The sequence below is a fragment of the Eurosta solidaginis genome, chromosome 2 (genome assembly GCF_040869045.1).
Source record: "Eurosta solidaginis isolate ZX-2024a chromosome 2, ASM4086904v1, whole genome shotgun sequence".
Lineage (NCBI taxonomy): Eukaryota > Metazoa > Arthropoda > Insecta > Diptera > Tephritidae > Eurosta > Eurosta solidaginis.
The window spans coordinates 280,805,391-280,822,917 of NC_090320.1; the positions used below are offsets into that span (position 1 = coordinate 280,805,391).

At 38.8% G+C, this 17,527-nt stretch overlaps 1 protein-coding gene, 1 long non-coding RNA gene and 1 pseudogene across 2 annotated transcripts; 1 reads left to right on the plus strand and 2 right to left on the minus strand.

Annotated features, from left to right (window-relative positions):
- Positions 1 to 847: 847 nt before the first annotated feature.
- On the minus strand, positions 848 to 1,497 carry LOC137242824 (uncharacterized). The gene is made up of 3 exons (XR_010950376.1): positions 1,137 to 1,497; positions 1,026 to 1,085; positions 848 to 959 (listed from the first exon to the last, which is right to left on the minus strand). It is a non-coding gene; the product is annotated as an uncharacterized lncRNA (long non-coding RNA).
- A 1,561-nt stretch (positions 1,498 to 3,058) lies between these two features.
- On the minus strand, positions 3,059 to 6,391 carry LOC137242825 (uncharacterized; annotated as a pseudogene).
- A 9,715-nt stretch (positions 6,392 to 16,106) lies between these two features.
- LOC137241049 (uncharacterized) lies at positions 16,107 to 17,284 on the plus strand. The gene is made up of 2 exons (XM_067768204.1): positions 16,107 to 17,149; positions 17,206 to 17,284. The coding sequence occupies exons 1-2, from the start codon at positions 16,619 to 16,621 to the stop codon at positions 17,248 to 17,250; spliced, it is 576 nt and encodes a 191-aa protein (XP_067624305.1). The 5' UTR covers positions 16,107 to 16,618; the 3' UTR covers positions 17,251 to 17,284.
- The last annotated feature ends 243 nt before the right edge of the window (positions 17,285 to 17,527 follow it).

Here is a 17,527-nt window from a genome sequence, read left to right on the forward strand (position 1 = left end):
TAAATGGTACTCAGACGGTAGGAGGTTTAGTGCGGTTAAAGTCCCACACTGACTATGAGGCTTTCGATGCTTCCTCGTAAAAAAAAAAAAAAAAAAAAACATGTGAGCAGCCTTCTCTTTTATGTTCACTAGATTCTGCTATTAAGCTTTCATATATTTTTCTCTTTTCAATATGCATTCATATGCCATATATAACATGATTTATACAGCAGCGAATGTCATAAAGCTATGCGCAAGCGTTATGGCATAAATAACATATTAGCCGTGTTTTTTAACACGCGCGTATACGTTTCGTTTGCGCGTGTAAAAAAACGCCTATCTTCGCTTACACAATGCTTAGGAGACCCATCTAGCGGCTGTGGTTAAACAACTAGCTACAGCAACAGGGTGTACCGAAAAGCGGAGACGCAACGCTCTGATGGCCATAGGGTATAACATATAGCTGAATCAGTTGCGATGAATTGTGGACACACAAAGAATACATAGAATTAGTGTAGAGGGTGAAACAAAGACACATATTTCAGTTACATATGAGTATAATGCGTATTGAAATTTAGTAGGACAAAATTTATGCGCAGCAATTTCAGAGGTGTATTTATAGTTTGTCTCTTAGCAGTCAATATAAAGTTTAAGCGTAAACGGATATACGCGTGTTAAAAAACACGGCTATTTTCTAGCTGTTGTACTTATCTGATATTCCTAACGCATTTATAACGAAACAAATAACACTTACATTTTTTTTTATAAAAATTTTATTAAAATGAATTAATTCATTCAATAAACAAATGTAATACTAATAATAAAACAAACAACAAAGTTAAACAAGTAATTAATTAATAATAAATTAGTTGAAGGTAAAGGCTTGAACAAACGTTCTCACTCGTTGGCAGCAGCTCGCCGAAAAAAGAATTGCTTTTGTCGCCCCCTGTACGCAGGGCGTCCTTTTAATTTAAATACGTCTACAAAAATATATAAAGAAAGTTTTTGAACTAGAATTAAATGGTTTTCATAAACAAACTACTTACATTCTCATTAACCCCTTTCTCCAGTACATAAAGCCTCTTTTTGGAGGATGTCCCGATTTTCTGTAAATTGGCAGTGTTATTAACAAAATATTAAGGAATACATAAGTTTACTTGACTGATTTCTCCACTTCTGTAGTAATTGTATTAAATTTATTGTTGCTCCGCACAAATTTTTGCAAATAAATTTCACTAATTGTCACAATATATTTTAGTGATGTCAATTCTTATTTAGATACGTGTAATACAAGAGTCTTTAAAAGTAACCGGGTTTGTCATGGAGGTCGACTATATCCGTGATTGCAACAGAATAAACGGCTACCTCCCTGATCTCTCCTCCTCCGCGACCTTATTTACAACATGGACGTCCCAAATGTCGACCATTTTGAACATCCACGTCGATGGCACTACGATACCGACTGTCCTACACCCCAAAATCTTGGGTGTGACGTTTGATCAGGATCTACATTTTGGTGAGCACGAAGCCGCAATTGTTCCGAAAATCGAGAGCCGTAATAAAATCCTCAAATCTCTTGCTGGAAGTACTTGGGGAAAAGACAAAGAAACGCTCATTACCACATACAAAGAAATTGGCCAGCCGATTGCGTGCTACGCGTCCCCTATATGATCGCCAAGCCTAAAAATTACCCACTGGAAGAAGCTACAGGTCTGCCAAAATACTGCTCTCAGAATCGCAACGGGTTGCCTTCTTATGTCCCCAGAACACCATCTACATAATGAGGCGAGAATACTCCCCATCAGGGAGAGAAACGAGATTCTAACCAAACAGTTCCTGTTGAATATCCAGAAAGCTAGGCATCCCAACAGACATCTGATTCATGAACCAACACCGCCTAGGGGCTTAATGAGTCATCTCCGTAAGCATTTTGATGAAATACGACACCTGAGAACTCAGCTGTATGAAGCAAAAAAACACAGACAGGTCCTTGGTGAACTCCACAAACAGGCGTCGGACCTTTATGCCAGGAATTACCCGGTGAATCCAGTACTCAAAGAACAGTACCCAAAACTTGCGTAAGAGGAACGCATACTCCCCAGGGAAACGCGAGTCACTCTAGCTTAACTTCGTTCCGGATACTGTAACAGGTTAAACTCTTACCTATCCAGAATCAACCCCGATATACAAAATGTATGCCCCGCTTGCAATGTGTCCCCACATGACACAAACCATCTCTTTAATTGTAATGTGGAACCAACGCCTCTAATACCCCTTTCATTATGGTCCACCCCTGTTGAAAGAGCAAGTTTCTTTGGACTTCCGTTAGAAGATATTGATGACAATTTGTGATAGGTCAGCTGTTAGGTGGGGCGAAGCTTTGCTACAACAGCAACTACATGGAGGTAATGGCCATTTTACCCGAATAAAGTGTTTGGTAACTTTTTTCCGTTTTACGTTCCTCTTTGATTCTTACTTACTTACTTCATTGGCGCTTAACCGTTTAAACGATTATGGCGCGCCAGTCGCTTCTTTTCTCTACGAACCGGCGCCAATTGGGCAGTTTAAATCGTTTTCCACCAGGTTCTTCTAACGGAGTTGGGGCCGCCCTCTACCTCTGCTTCCATAAGCGGGTTCCGATAGACACACTTTCTTAGCCGGAACTTCATCTTTCATTCCCATAACATGGCCTATCCAGCGCAGCCGCTGCAGTTTAATTCGCTGGACTATGTTGATGTCTGCCTAAAGCTCGTACAGCGCATAGTTAAATCTTCTTCGGTACTCGCCAACGCGTAGAGGTCCATAAGAACTTTTCTCTCGAACACTTCCACAGCCACTTCATCTGGTGTTGTCTTCGATTCAATCAAAGTAAGAAAGCAGTTGAACGTCATTAAATCGACCAAAAAATTGGCTTGGGTAAAAAAGGCCCTTCAAAAATAATTCAAGTGAAGTACCAAACCACAATAAATTCTACAAAGCACATGTGCCAATCGATATAAATGTATCGTGGAATGAAAATTTTTGAAAAATATGAGGTGAGTCTAAGTTCACGTACTTGCAGATTGCCAATGGGGAAAACTTTTAACATAGTACAATGATTCTCAATATAGTAAACTAGCGGACCCCGTTGAACTTCGTAGCAACCAACCAAAAAAAGAAATTAAGGATTATAAATTTTTTTTATGAAATGAATGCATTGTATTTCAAAATTATTAATGTCAATCCAAAACAGTTGGATATACAATATTTTTAGTTTGCCCATTGGAAGCGAGCACAAACAAACAATTTGGAGTTCCAACTCTTGAGCAGGCCACGTATAGCTGTCCATGTGAAAAGCACGGTTCCTCCAAATTTAATCCGCATATTTGAAGAGTTTGTCCTTGTGCCTTATTGATGGACATGACAAATGATAGACGCACTGGGAATTGCAAAAGCTTAAATTCAAATGGCATGTCTGTTGGAATCAGTGGAATACGTGGTATGAGTACAATTTCATTTTTCGCTGTTCCGGTCAATATTTTCGCTTCAATTAAATTCGGCATCATTTTTTTACTACTAATCTTGTGCCATTGCACAGTTTTGGTGCATTTATATTCCGCAGTAAAATAATTGATGAGCCAACCTTTAAATTCAAATGCGGTGGCATACCAGGTGGATCCAATGAATTCAAAAATTCAATTGGATAATTCACTGCATCATCTGCATTCATTGTGCTATCAACAGATTTATATGATGTCACTGCACCTGGCAATTTTTCTTGAATCTGATAATTGATTGCATTGACGTGTAAATTTTTTGGTGCCAGTATTGCGCGTTCTCTCAACCAATTGTGATTTCTGTAATTTTGAACAATATTTGGAAACACACTTTCAATCAACTCTTCTGTTGATTGGAGAATGGTACAGAAATTGTTCGGCAATGTAATCAATCCATTTGTATTATCTACTCGAACTTTTCCATTGCCAATTGGTCGTTGTGGAATTGAACGCGCATATTTATGTTCAATGTCAATTTTTGCACATGTCGCCACAGAAGAGAAGACTTTAAACATGCATTGATCTCATCCGCCGGTGTTGATCGTGGAACCATAGGTAATATTTGTCGAAAATCCCCTGACAATAATATTAATGCTCCACCAAAAATTTCTTGATTCTGACGTAGATCTTGCATTGTACGGTGTAATGCTTCCAGCGATTTTTTATGCATCATTGTACATTCATCCAATAGAATAATTGCTGCTTGTTGCAAAACTTTTGCCATTGCTGAATTTCTTGAAGTATTGCACGTGGGATGTTCAATCACCTGTTAATTTGAAAATAATTACATTTTAATTAATATCGATTAAATTTTAAAGTGATCAATCAATAAATATAAACATACCTGCACATTCAACGGCAATTTTAATGCAGAGTACACTGTTCGTCCACCATCCAATAGAGTAGCAGCGATTCCCGACGAAGCAAGTGCCAATGCAATTTTTCGTTGCGATCGAATGGCTGCCAAAATGAGTGATATCACAAATGTTCTTCCCGTACCACCAGGCGCATACAAAAAATATAATCCACCGACTTCATTTTGTACCGCTTGGATGATGGTATCATAGACATGTTTTTGATGGTCATTTAATTTAGGAACATTCAAATTCACAAATGTTTGCAATTCATTGGGATCATACTGTTGTTCACGTTGCAATTCTCGATCAAATAAATTATGCATTGGACGATTGGGTGGTGACAAACCTAATTGCCCTAATCCTTTATTTGCAATCGTAAGGCACATATCTTCAATCGCTATCAATACCTCATTATACATTTCCAATGAAATTAGCAAATCAGTGTTTCTTGTGTGATGACGCATTCGAATCAAATAGTCTTCTGTCATAAAATCTTTGTATTTATTCCACAATTCAAGAGGATTTGATGGAAACCATGTTGACACGATTATGGCATATAAGATGCGTTTTTGATGTGTAGAAGAAGCAATCGATGCATCGTGAAGCGTTAAATCCCAATGCGCATCATTTTCAAGCAAACCTAATTGCTCGCATGCTTCACGATACGTCATACATAAATGACCATTCACTCTTCGCAAATGTTGAAATGAAGGTGGCCCAACAACATTTACTAACAACAATCGCAAATAATAACATTCTGCATTGTTTGGATGAACTGTGTACAATATTCCCATGGTATCTGCAAAAAACACCCGGATGGCCATCAAGTGGTGTTCCTTGTTTACGTCGTTGCCATTTCTTTGCAGTCCAAGTGAAATAATGCGTTACGTCTGAATACAGGAACTTTCTGGCAAAGTTATCGCTTTCGCACAATTGAAAGAATGCAGTTACTGTTGTTGCTGGTGGTTGTGCTGCTCTCTGCTGTACATTTGCATCGGTAAAAGACACACGCTGGCCATTTTCAATATGAACAGCCAAATGAACCACAGCGGGATATCGCTCATGAATTGGAAATGAATAAGTTCTCCAAAGAGCTTCATTAGTGCTAATGTAGCGCCCCATTTGATATTGTGCGATTTCATCAATGCTGTTGTCACCAGCTACTCCAAAAACAGCCATATCACTGCCTTTATTCACATATTTGCAAATGTATTTAATCGATTTCACAGAATTACAGTACTCAACATTTATGTGAGCCTGAAATACTTTTGACAATAGTGGAGAATAAGGCACAATCCAACGATTATCAACTTCAACGTCTTGATTGCGTATTTTAATTGTTGTTGTATGGCCATTATCCTCCAGTGACCGACGTAGGTACAACGGGCATCCGTCGGCACCTGTAATAGTATCCGAAGTTAATGCTCTTGAATACCGTTTTGAACATTTTCCATCGATCATGCATGGCGAATTCATATTTATCTGACCGCAAGGGCCATGGATCATATTTTTCGTGACAACTTCAAATAATTCTGGATCACTGATTTCATCTAGAATTTCAGCTGATATAATGATATCAATTTGATCGGGTGTTATTTCACGAACCAGCCATATCAGGATATGCGCGTGCGGCAGCCCTCTCTTTTGCCATTCAATCCAATACATCCAGCAACGCACCTCCCCAAAAGTTCGCAATTTGATAATCAAATCCATCAGTGCTCTTACTTTTTGTCGAAATACACGTGCTGTTATATCGTGTCGATCTGTTGGATTCTGACCATCAAATAAATTGTTTTTTATATTAGACCACTGTAGATTGCATGTGAATGTTATGAATAGGTCGGGACGACCATATTTGCAAAGAGAGTAGATAATTATAATAATTATCTATCCTCTTTGGTGCCGTTATGTACAGGCCCGTTGGTTTACCAAAGTTAACAGTTTGTAGAATTTGTTAAATTTTGAGTTAAATTTTGATTATTAAATTGTTTTGTTTTTTTGTTGAATTTTGCTTTAGAAGAATATATCGTAGTTTTGTTAAAGTTTAATTTAGGGGAAGTTGTATTGTAAGTTGGTTAAATGTTGATTAATAAAATTGTTTTGGTGATCTATTAAATTCAATGTAGAAAATTGTATTGTAGTTTTTAAATTTAATTTATAAAATTGAGTTGTAGATTTGTTTGTAATGCAAAATTATATTGTAGGTTTGTTAAATTTTAATTTAGGAAATTATATCGTAGTTTAGTAGAATTTTATTTAAAAAAATTATGTATTGAACTTTTATTGAATTTTGTTTAGAAAATTTCATTGTAGATTAGTATCATTTTATTTAGAAAATGATATATTGAAGATTTATTGAATTTATTTAGAAATTTATATCGTGGATTAGTAAAATTTTATTTAGAAAATTATGTATTGAAGGTTTATTGAATTTATTTAGAAATTTATATCGTTAAATTTTCCGCACCACACACACTTTTCCTTTTTCACCGCTATTGTCAAGAACTGTGCTCTTCCAAAAAAAAACTGTTCTCACTCACCACTGCTGCCGAGAAAAAAGACGTTCGGTTCGTCACACTGCCAAAATTGAAATGAACGAGGCTCCAGCCTCACGGTCGCCATACTGCAATACATCTTCCTGAATGCTATGTACGCCCCCTTGGTACACTATGTTGAATTTTAATTTACCTTGTACCACATGTGTTGCTGTCTACGATACCTCCTTACGATCTTGGAGGGCGCCGCATCCAGATGCTCGCCATATTTATATTTCCCAGTGAGTGATCAGCGCGGAGGTCATTTGCTCCACATTTACCTTTTGTTACCAATTAAATCACTAACAAAATTGATTTATTTAAAGTACACTTTATTTTTACTTCTTACGTCCTTTCACGTGTATTGTGCGAAAGATTGAAGCCCACCGTGAACCGGCTGATTGGACCTTGTCAGTGCGACTTCAGACTTGGTAAATCTACCATCGACCATATTTTCACAATGCGCCAAATCTTGGAAAAAACCCGTGAAAAAGAATCGACACACATCACCTCTTCGTCGACTTTAAAGCCGCCTTCGACAGCACGAAAAGGAGCTGCCTATATGCCGCTATGTTTGAATTTGGTTTCCCCGAAAAACTTATACGGCTGTGCAAAATGACGTTGAGCAACACCATCAGCTCAGTCAGAATTGGGAAGGACCTCTCCGAGCCGTTCGAAACTAAACGAGGTTGCAGACAGGGTGACCCCTATCTTGCGATTTTTTTTAATTTGATACTGGAGAAAATTATACTAGCTGCAGAACTTAACCGCACTGGAACAATATACTATAAAAGCGTGCAATTACTGGCATATGCTGATGACATTGATATCATCGGCCTAAACACCCGCGCTGTTAGCTCTGCTTACTCCAAACTGGAAAAAGAAGCGGTAAAGAAGGGTTTGATGGTGAATGAGGACAAAACGAAGTACGTGCTGTCATCGAGCAAAGACTCAGCGCATATGCGCCTTGGCAACCACGCTACTGTTGGCAGCCATAATTTCGAAATAGTAAAAGACTTCGTTTATTTGGGAACCAGCATCAACACTAGCAACAACATCAGCACTGAAACCCAGCGAAGAATCAATCTTGCCAATAAATGCTACTTTGGACTAGGTAGGCAATTGAAAAGTAGAGTCCTCTCTCGGCGAACGAAAATCATACTCTACAAGTCACTTATCGTACCCGTCCTGCTATATGGGGCAGAAGCATGGACCATGACAACAGCAGATGAAGCAGCTTTGGGAGTGTTCGAGAGAAAAGTTCTTCGAAAGATTTATGGACCACTACGCGTTGGCGATGGCGAGTACCGAAGAAGATTTAATGATGAGCTGTACGAGCTATACGCAGACATAAACATAGTCCAGCGAATTAAAACGCAGCGGCTGCGATGGCTAGGCCATGTTATGCGAATGAAAGATAATGCTCCGGCCAAGAAAGTGTTTCTGTCGGAACCCGCCTATGGAAGCAGAGGTAGAGGGCGGCCCCCACTCCGTTGGAAGGACCAGGTGGAAAACGATTTAAACTCCCTTGGTGTGACCAATTGGCGCCGGTTGGCGGAGCGAAGGAGCGACTGGCGCTCCTTGTTGGACGGCCATAACCGTTTAGACGGTTAAGCGCCAATTAAGTAAGTTATTTTTACTTATTAAAAGGTACACCGAAGTCTAAGCTGCGCAAATGTCGAATATATAATGATGGCGGTGAAACATGAAAATGCCGATGTCCCTCTTGCCAATCGTCATTTTCATGTTTCACCCCACATATATCTTATTCTTTCTTACATGCTACCTTATAATAGCTTATAACATATTATGGTGTCTTTAATTCTTTCTGTTTATGGTATTCACAATGACATCTTAGCATTGAGAGCAACGGTGTTGCCAGATGTTACGGTGGCAAGGTGATATGGGGAATTTTACCCTTACACTATCATTTTTGCCACTTTTTTACGGCTAGAAGCTTCAAATTTCATCAAATACTTACGTTTACGTCATATATTGCTGAAATACGTGATTTGTAGACATAGTTTTTACATGCAGACCACAAAAAACGTGAAACTTTGCATCCTCGCACAAAGTACCTACCTATTTTTTATTTTATGCTGTGACGAATATTAGCAACACTAAGGGATACTACCATCTCTAAGCCGATACTAAGCAGTCACTCGTATCTATATAAACAAATCAATCATTATGTCTACACATATGTACATAGGTACGCGCAGCGGAGAAAAACGCACAAACACATGCATATATCTTATCTGAGATGCTCTAAATAGGCAATTATTTATGCAAGTATCACACGCATACACACGCGCATATGAGAAGCTATAAACGTGCATCTGTAGCTGGTAATTTTATAGCTGGTAACTAAGTAGTAAATTCTAGAAACGCCTAGAAGTTTGCGAACGAGGAAATCGAAGAGTATAAAAGAGCGCAAGCTGAGCAATCATGGAATCAGTTTGATTTAAGCAAGCTATTGGTTGTGAAGTATCAGTGTTATTGTGAAGTACTTTAATAAAGGCCATTTTGCATTATTGAATATTGGAGTTATTTATTCAAGAGTTCAGCGATACGAACGTTAGAAGAAGGTGTGAAATAAGCGGAATTTCAGTAAAATCGTTACAATATTTATCTTAAAAACCGTTTAGGTATGTACACCTGTTAACTGTATATTTCTTACCTTATACAGCCGATTATTTGGAGATTACGAATGGGATAAGATTATTGTTCAGCCCCATTCATGAAGGGTATGAAATCTTCGGCACAGCCGTACACAGTCTCATCCTTACTTGTTTTAAATTAGCTAAACTATGGCGGAACCATTCAAGGTGGCAGCACCTACAAACATAAATAAAAGTGCCATGTACTTTGTTTTTGTAAATCGATGGACTAATATCAAAATCCTACTGCCCCGGAAGTTGAATCATATTAAAAAAGTATAAATCAGCTGTCACCGTGCTGGCACCTCGCATAGTTTCGCCATGAGTAAAAAAAACACATGTGATCCAGCCAAATGAAATGAACACGTAATTGTTTGTTTATATATATGTATATTTACATAGTTGAATTTTGTTATCAAATTGATACAAATTTTGAGCAACAACACTGCTCGAACTTACGTGGCCCAACAAATCGCAAAAACTCGCTGTCGGGGAGATAAGCACACAGTGATAAACAGATGGAAAGATTTACTGGATTTCTTAAAAAGGTAGGGTCCAATACTCGTTGAATACCCAGAAACTTGGGCGTCCCAACAGACATCTGATTGATGAGGTTACACCGCCCAATTGCTTAAGGGGCCTTCTCCATATGCATTATGAGGAAATACGGCACCTGAGAACACAGCCGTATGCATCCAAAAATACAAGCAGTGAACTCCACAAACAGGCGTCGGACCTCTATGCCAGGAATTCCCTGACGAATGCTGTACTCAAAGAACAATAGCCAAAACTTGCAGAAGAGGAACGCACACTCCCTAGGGAAACGCGAGTCACTCTAGCTCAACTTCGATCTGGATACTGTAACAGGTTAAACTCTTACCTATCCAGAATCAACCCCGACTTACAAAACATATGTCCTGCTTGTAACGTGTCCCAACATGACACCAACCATCTCCTTAACTGTATTGTGGAACCAACGCCTCTAACACCCCTCTTATTATGGTCCACCCCTGTTGAAACAGCAAATTTTCTTGGACAATATGGTCGATATTTGGCGCGTCCATGTTGTAAATAAGTTCGCCGTTGATTTAGTCGGTGATAACGTCAGGTTTCGCGAGGCGAAGAAACCGGTGAAATCAGTGAGATAGCTGTTTATTTTGTTACAAAGCTCATCGATCTCTGGGTTTCAACGACGCAGGAAACGATACTGACTCCTTCTGGTGGCGAAGGTAACTTTGATATATATAAGTTAAACGAAAGTAGGGATAGGACACCCTGTGGCACCCCTTCTTTAGTTCTTCTTGGTTTGGATGTTACATTCCTGAGTTGCACCGATGCTTGCCGACCAGACAGATAATTTGCGGTCCACCTTTTAAGACTTGGGGGAAGGGGAGACCCTTCCAGGTCTTGCAGTAACATGCCATGGTTGACCGTATCAAAAGCTTTTGACAGGCCTAACGTAACGAATACTGTCCTACGGTGGGGTTTTGATTTAATCCGCAATTTATCTGAGTACTAATGGCATTTAGCGGGGTGGTTCCGCTAAGTAATTTTCGGAAGCCATGCTGATGATTGGCTAGTTGCAAATTTGCATTAAAGTGAGGAAGCAGAATGGCTTCAAGTGTCTTGGCTACTGGCGATAGGAGTGATATCGGACGATAAGAATCTCCTATGTTAGCTGGTTTCCCAGGCTTTAGTACGGGCCACCTTGGCCATTTTCCATTTTTCGGGGATAACAAAGGCGGAAAGGGACAAGTTAAAGACATGTGCTAGATAACTAAATCCCTCTTTGCTTAGGTTTTTAACCATCTACATGGCTATGCCGTCTGGTCCCACTGCTTTAGATGCTTTAGCATGAACGATGGCATCCTCAACCTCTTTGACGGTTATGGTAATTGGAGACGCGCTGAATTTATGTTTATGTGCGCGTCTGTTGGCCCGCCGTCTAACTTTGTCAACAGTAGAATGCATATTGTCGGCAAAAAATGCTCGCGCATTTTTTTTCATCCAACAGCAACGGATGTTATGCCGCAGCAATACGGATGTTATGCCGCTTCATGAAATCGACTATATCCGTGGTTTTCCCAGTTAATCTATTACAGTTTAACTGCAGAATTCTGAAGTGCAACGCAGCAGACGTCATCACTGTAGGGGTAAGTGACGGGCGACTACGCCTGCGTTGAGGCAGGCCAGGACACAATTGCTGTTGTGGCCCTGGGACTGGACATACCTGGGTAAGCATTGGGGTACCCGGTGTAGTTGGGTTTGCGGCCTGGTAGCATGGCGCAATGAAACCCGTCGAGCTGCATTGAGCTGGCGCTAAGGTGCCGACTACGGGGCGCCCTTGGGCGTGAATAGCAAGAAGCCACAAAAGATTTATAAAAGTTACGAGGACGTCGGGGTTTGGGGTCTATCCCAGAACACCCTGTCCGATACAACCATCCCTTGCACGTGACACAATTAGAAGAGTGTGATCGTCCTAAAAAGATTATTTTCCGACAAACGCAGCAGAACCATTTTTCAGGACCGGGGTCAGGTGAAGGACCCGGATTGGGTTCGATACCTTCCTGGAGCAGGAGAGTATGGCGCAGTCCTGCTGCAAGGATCTGCTGGGAGGATGACAATTTGAGGGAGGGACGCAACAAATTAAATGGGGTTACACTGAAATGAAAGCCCTTGGTCAGGAAAAATCCCGAGTCGCTCCGGTACATAGATCCGGATGCCTTGAGAAGCGCTTTAATCCCTATTATTATTCTCTTGAAGCCCTGTCAGATAAACAGTTTTTCATGTAGACGCGTTATGAACACCGGCTTGTAATAATTGAATATTCAATTCTTATGTTTTTCTAAGAGAAACTGAAAAGAAAGAAAGAAACATTTACTGTCATATTGCGGTTGTACTATTTCAAAAACCGCCACGTAATCATCATCAGAAATAAGATAAACTGAATTAATCCAGGAAACAAATATCAGCAGGATAGCCTAGTGGTTAAGGCAACTGCAGTTTCACCGCGTGATTCGCGGTTCGAATCACGGTGAAATCTTTGATAACATTACGAAATTGCCTGACGATGATTACGTGGCGGTTTTCGAAATGGTACCATAGCATTATGCCAGTAAATGTTTCCTTCTTTTTAGTTTTTCTCAATAAAACCCAAATAATAATTGAATAACAATAATATTTACCGGTGTTAAGCTCATTAATTCTTAAAAATCCTTGGGAATTTCCATGTACTTGTTTGTTTATATATGTATGTGTTTGCACAACTGAATTGTGTTATCAAATTGATATGTGTAGAATTACCGTATTTTTAAACGGTTTTATTTTAGGTTGACTTTATTTAGCTGGTTGGCTGGTTGGCACGAATTTTGTAATTGAAATTTAAGTAACTTCCCGATAAGCTATAAGCTTGAAACTTGGAATATAGTTCAGAACCCGATGACAATACAATAATAAGAAAAAATCCGATAGCTGGCGCATGGGTCGAAATATTTTGGAGTTGGAGGAGGGACAAGCATACGGGGCGCCGAGCTGAGTAAAGTCTTTGGAAGGATTATATATTGAGGACTTAAATTGTAACAAATTGTCAAGAAGGATTCCTTGTAATAATGAGTCACTAAATCTACTAAATAGAATGAGAAATAATAAGCTATTAAATAGAGACTAAATACTTGAAAATAAAATAATTAAAAAACAAGTTTTAAGTTAAACGGTTTTATTGAAAACAATACTTACATGAAGTAATAATAATATTAAAAGCTAGCAAATAATTAGGTAGGTCCTAGGTACTAGTCATCACACTCCTCATCAATCTAGGGCGTTGATCAGAGAATTAAATAAAAGCTTTAGGCGCGTGAAATTTCTAAAAATGTGAGGCGTAGCATAATCCGATTAAGGTTCAGTTGGTCTTACTTATGACTATCAATAACAAGTAAGGAAGGTTAAGTTCGGGTGTAACCGAACATTACATACTCAGTTGAGAGCTATGGTGAGAACATAAGGGAAAATAACAATGTAGGAAAACGAACCGAGGGAAACCCTGGAATGTGTTTGTATGACATGTGTATCAAATGAAAGGCATTGAAGAGTATTTTATGAGGGAGTGGGCCATAGTTCTATAGGTGGACGCCATTTAGGGATATCGCCATAAAGGTGGATCAGGGTTGACTCTAGAATTTGTTTGTACGATATGGGTATCAAATGAAAGGTGTTAAAGAGTATTTTAAAAGGGCGTGCGGCTTAGTTCTATAGGTGGACGCCTTTTCGAGATATCGCCATAAAGGTGGACCAGGGGTGACTCTAGAATTTGTTTGTACGATATTGGTATCAAATTAAAGGTATTAATGAGAGTTTTAAAAAGGAGTGGTGGTAGTTGTATATGTGAAGGCGTTTTCCAGATATCGACCAAAATGTGGACCAGGGTGACCCAGAACATCATCTGTTGGGTACCGCTAATTTATTTATATATGTAATACCTGCAAAGATTTCAAGGGTTTTTTATTTCGCCCTGCAGAACTTTTTCATTTTCTTCTATTTAATATGGTAAGTTTCACAACCATTTTACAAAGTTTTTTCCAAAGTTATATTTCGCGTCCATAAACCAATCCAATTACCATGTTTCATCCCTTTTTTCGTATTTGGTATAGAATTATGGCATTTTTTTCATTTTTCGTAATTTTCGATATCGAAAAAGTGGGCGTGGTCATAGTCGGATTTCCTTAATTTTTTATACCAAGATAAAGTAAGTTCAGATAAGTACGTGAACTAAGTTCAGTAAAGATATGTCGATTTTTGCTCTAGTTATCGTGTTAACGGCCATGCGGAAGGACAGACAAACGACTGTGTATAAAAACTGGGCGTGGCTTCAACCGATTTCGCCCATTTTCACAGAAAACAGTTAACGTCATAAAATCTATGCCCCTACTAAATTTCAAAAGGATTGGTAAATTTTTGTTCGACTTATGGCATTAAAAGTATCCTAGACAAATTAAATGAAAAATGGCGGAGCCACGCCGATTTGGAAATTTTCTTTAATTTTTGTACTTTGTTGCACCATATCATTACTGGAGTTGAATGTTAACATTATTTACTTATATACTGTAAAGATATTAAATTTTTTGTTAAAATTTTACTTTAAAAAAATTTTTTTTTAAAGTGGGCGTGGTCCTTCTCCGATTTTGCTAATTTTTTTTACGCGTACATATAGTAATAGGAGTAACGTTCCTGTCAATTTTCATCATGATATCTTCAACGACTGCCAAATTACAGCTTACAAAATTTTAAATTACCTTCTTTTAAAAGTGGGCGGTGCCACGCCCATTGTCCAAAATTTTACTAAGTTTCTATTCTGCGTCATAAGTTCAACTCACGTACCAAATTTCATCGCTTTATCTGTCTTTGGTAATGAATTATTGCACTTTTTCGGTTTTTCGAAATTTTCGATATCGAAAAAGTGGGCGTGGTTATAGTCCGATATCGTTCATTTTAAATAGAGATCTGAGATGAGGGCTCAGGAACCTACATACCAAATTTCATCAAGATACCTCAAAATTTACTCAAGTTATCGTGTTAACGGACGGACGGACGGACATGGCTCAATCAAATTTTTTTTCGATCCTGATGATTTTGATAAATGGAAGTCTATATCTATCTCGATTCCTTTATACCTGTACAACCAACCGTTATGCAATCAAACTTAATATACTCTGTGAGCTCTGCTCAACTGAGTATAAAACTTGAGGCGTCCAACGATTTTATTTAATTGTCTGATCAACGCCCTAGATTGATGAGGAGTGTGATGACTAGTACCTAGGACCTAACTAATTATTTTCTAGCTTTTAATATTATTATTATTTCATGTATGTATTGTTTTCAATAAAACCGTTTAACTTAAAAGTTGTTTTTTAATTATTTTATTTTCAAGTATTTAGTCTCTACTTAATAGCTTATTATTTCTCATTCTATTTAGTAAATTTAGTGACTCCTTATTACAAGGAATCCTTCTTGACAATTTGTTACAATCTAAGTCCTCAATATATAATACTTCTAAAGACTTTACTCTACTCTGCGCCACGTATGCTTGTCCCTCCTCCAACTCCAAAATATTTTGATGCAACATCTACCGGACTGTATGTAATATTTGTTCCAAATGTCAAAGACAGTTAGTTACGGGTGAACATTCGAAGAGTGCAGACGTGCGAGCGTGCATAAGCTCACGACAATCGGCATATGAATTTCTATTTTCTATTCTTTCTTTAAACATAAATGTCAAATTCAATTACTTTCATTAAATTACATAAACATAACTCGGAACGTTTTATTATTTAATCGGGTTTTAATAGTTCAGAAGTAGGATTCGCGCGGGCCTACAAAATATTTTAGACATACGTACATACATATATGTCTACCTATCGAATGTACAAAAACGAAATTTCTCCTCAACGCGTACAGATGTATGTACCAAAATAGAGCAACGTTCTCTGCTCAAACGAAATACTTAAAACGAAAAGCTTAACAAAAGGAGCAACGCACTTGGCTCAACGGAAAATATTTCAAACGGCACTGGCAACGGCTAGTCTTTCACAGCAAACAGCAACGTTATTGTTGTAGCGAAAGACAGTGCAAAATTCAGCGAATTAAGTCCTCTAAAGGCAAGGCAGCAACGTCACATGTGTATATGTGTGTACAGGCCAACGACAATCAACGTTACGGGTGCAAACGAAGCAGTAAAGCGAACATACACATAAACACTACTCAACGTTTTAAACGGCGCAAATCAACGCTAACGCAGAGACGGCGCAGCGATCTAGCTTTACAGGAATTGGACAACGGCAGCAGACGCTACGCAGAATTGTTCTGCCTAACGGGAAAACAAACGAAAGTTGTTGTTGGCATGCTTGCTTGGGGTTGAAGTGGAAAAATACTGGAGTGGCAAGCAGACAGCGACAAGAACGGACAGTTTTTGGCAAGCAACGGCGACGAAAGGAAGCAAAATTTAATTGCTTAAGCAACGGCTTGTCAAATAAAGGGAAAAAACTGAAGCAAAAGTCACCATGCAAATAAAAATAGAATCTTTAACCGTGGCACAAATAAATAAACTATTGCGAAACGCAAATATTTCAGCGACAGGCAATAAAGCACACAAAGTTGCGGCATTAATTCAACATTTTGAGTCTGATGAAATTGATGCCAATGAGATCGATCAGGAAGAACCTTGGGAAAGACCAATCAGTGAGTTGAGGGATATGATCACGGAATTAACAAGGTCATTGCAAACGCAAAATGCATCACGACCATCCGTTGAACCTGTTACATCCCAAGAAACAGTACGAGAATCCAATGTACAATCGACCACACAGCAGGCATCCACGTACAAAATACAAGACATTGTTGGAATCTTACCAGAGTTTAACCCGTTGAAGAAATTAATCACTGCACAACAATTTGTAACGAAGGCTGAGCAGCTGCAACGAACATACTTATGGAGTGACAATTTGCTACTTTTTGCGGCACAACAAAAGCTCGTAGGCGTAGCAAAAAGCTGGCTGGATGCTCAACCGGTGTTCCAGTCTTGGACTGATTTGGTGAGTATGCTATTGAAAGATTTTCCGTGTGTAGTAAATTTTGCGGAAATTCATAGGGAACTTGGCCGACGCAAGCGAAAATCTGGCGAGACATTGATTGAATATTACTACGAGATGTTAACGCTCGGAAGACGGGGTAATTTAGATGACGCATCTATAAACTTTTGTACGATCAATGGTATAAGCGATCCACAAACAACACGTACGCTATTAGCAATGAATCTAAATACCAGCAATGAGCTGCTACAGTCACTAGAAAACTTACAAACGGTACAGTCAACAAATTCGATACAGCCAAACCCAACGTCAACGTTTAGCACTAACATGCGCAGTGGATGCTCTGAACAATCGCAAAGATCAGTGAAGTGCTTCAACTGC

What these genes read in the sequence shown, in the direction of transcription:
- LOC137241049 (XM_067768204.1), top strand. Translation starts at nt 16,619, where the DNA reads ATGCAAATAAAAATAGAATCTTTAACCGTGGCACAAATAAATAAACTA. An exon ending in TCCAGTCTTGGACTGATTTG is followed by an intron (nt 17,150 to 17,205) that starts GTGAGTATGCTA and finishes GGAAATTCATAG; the next exon opens with GGAACTTGGCCGACGCAAGC.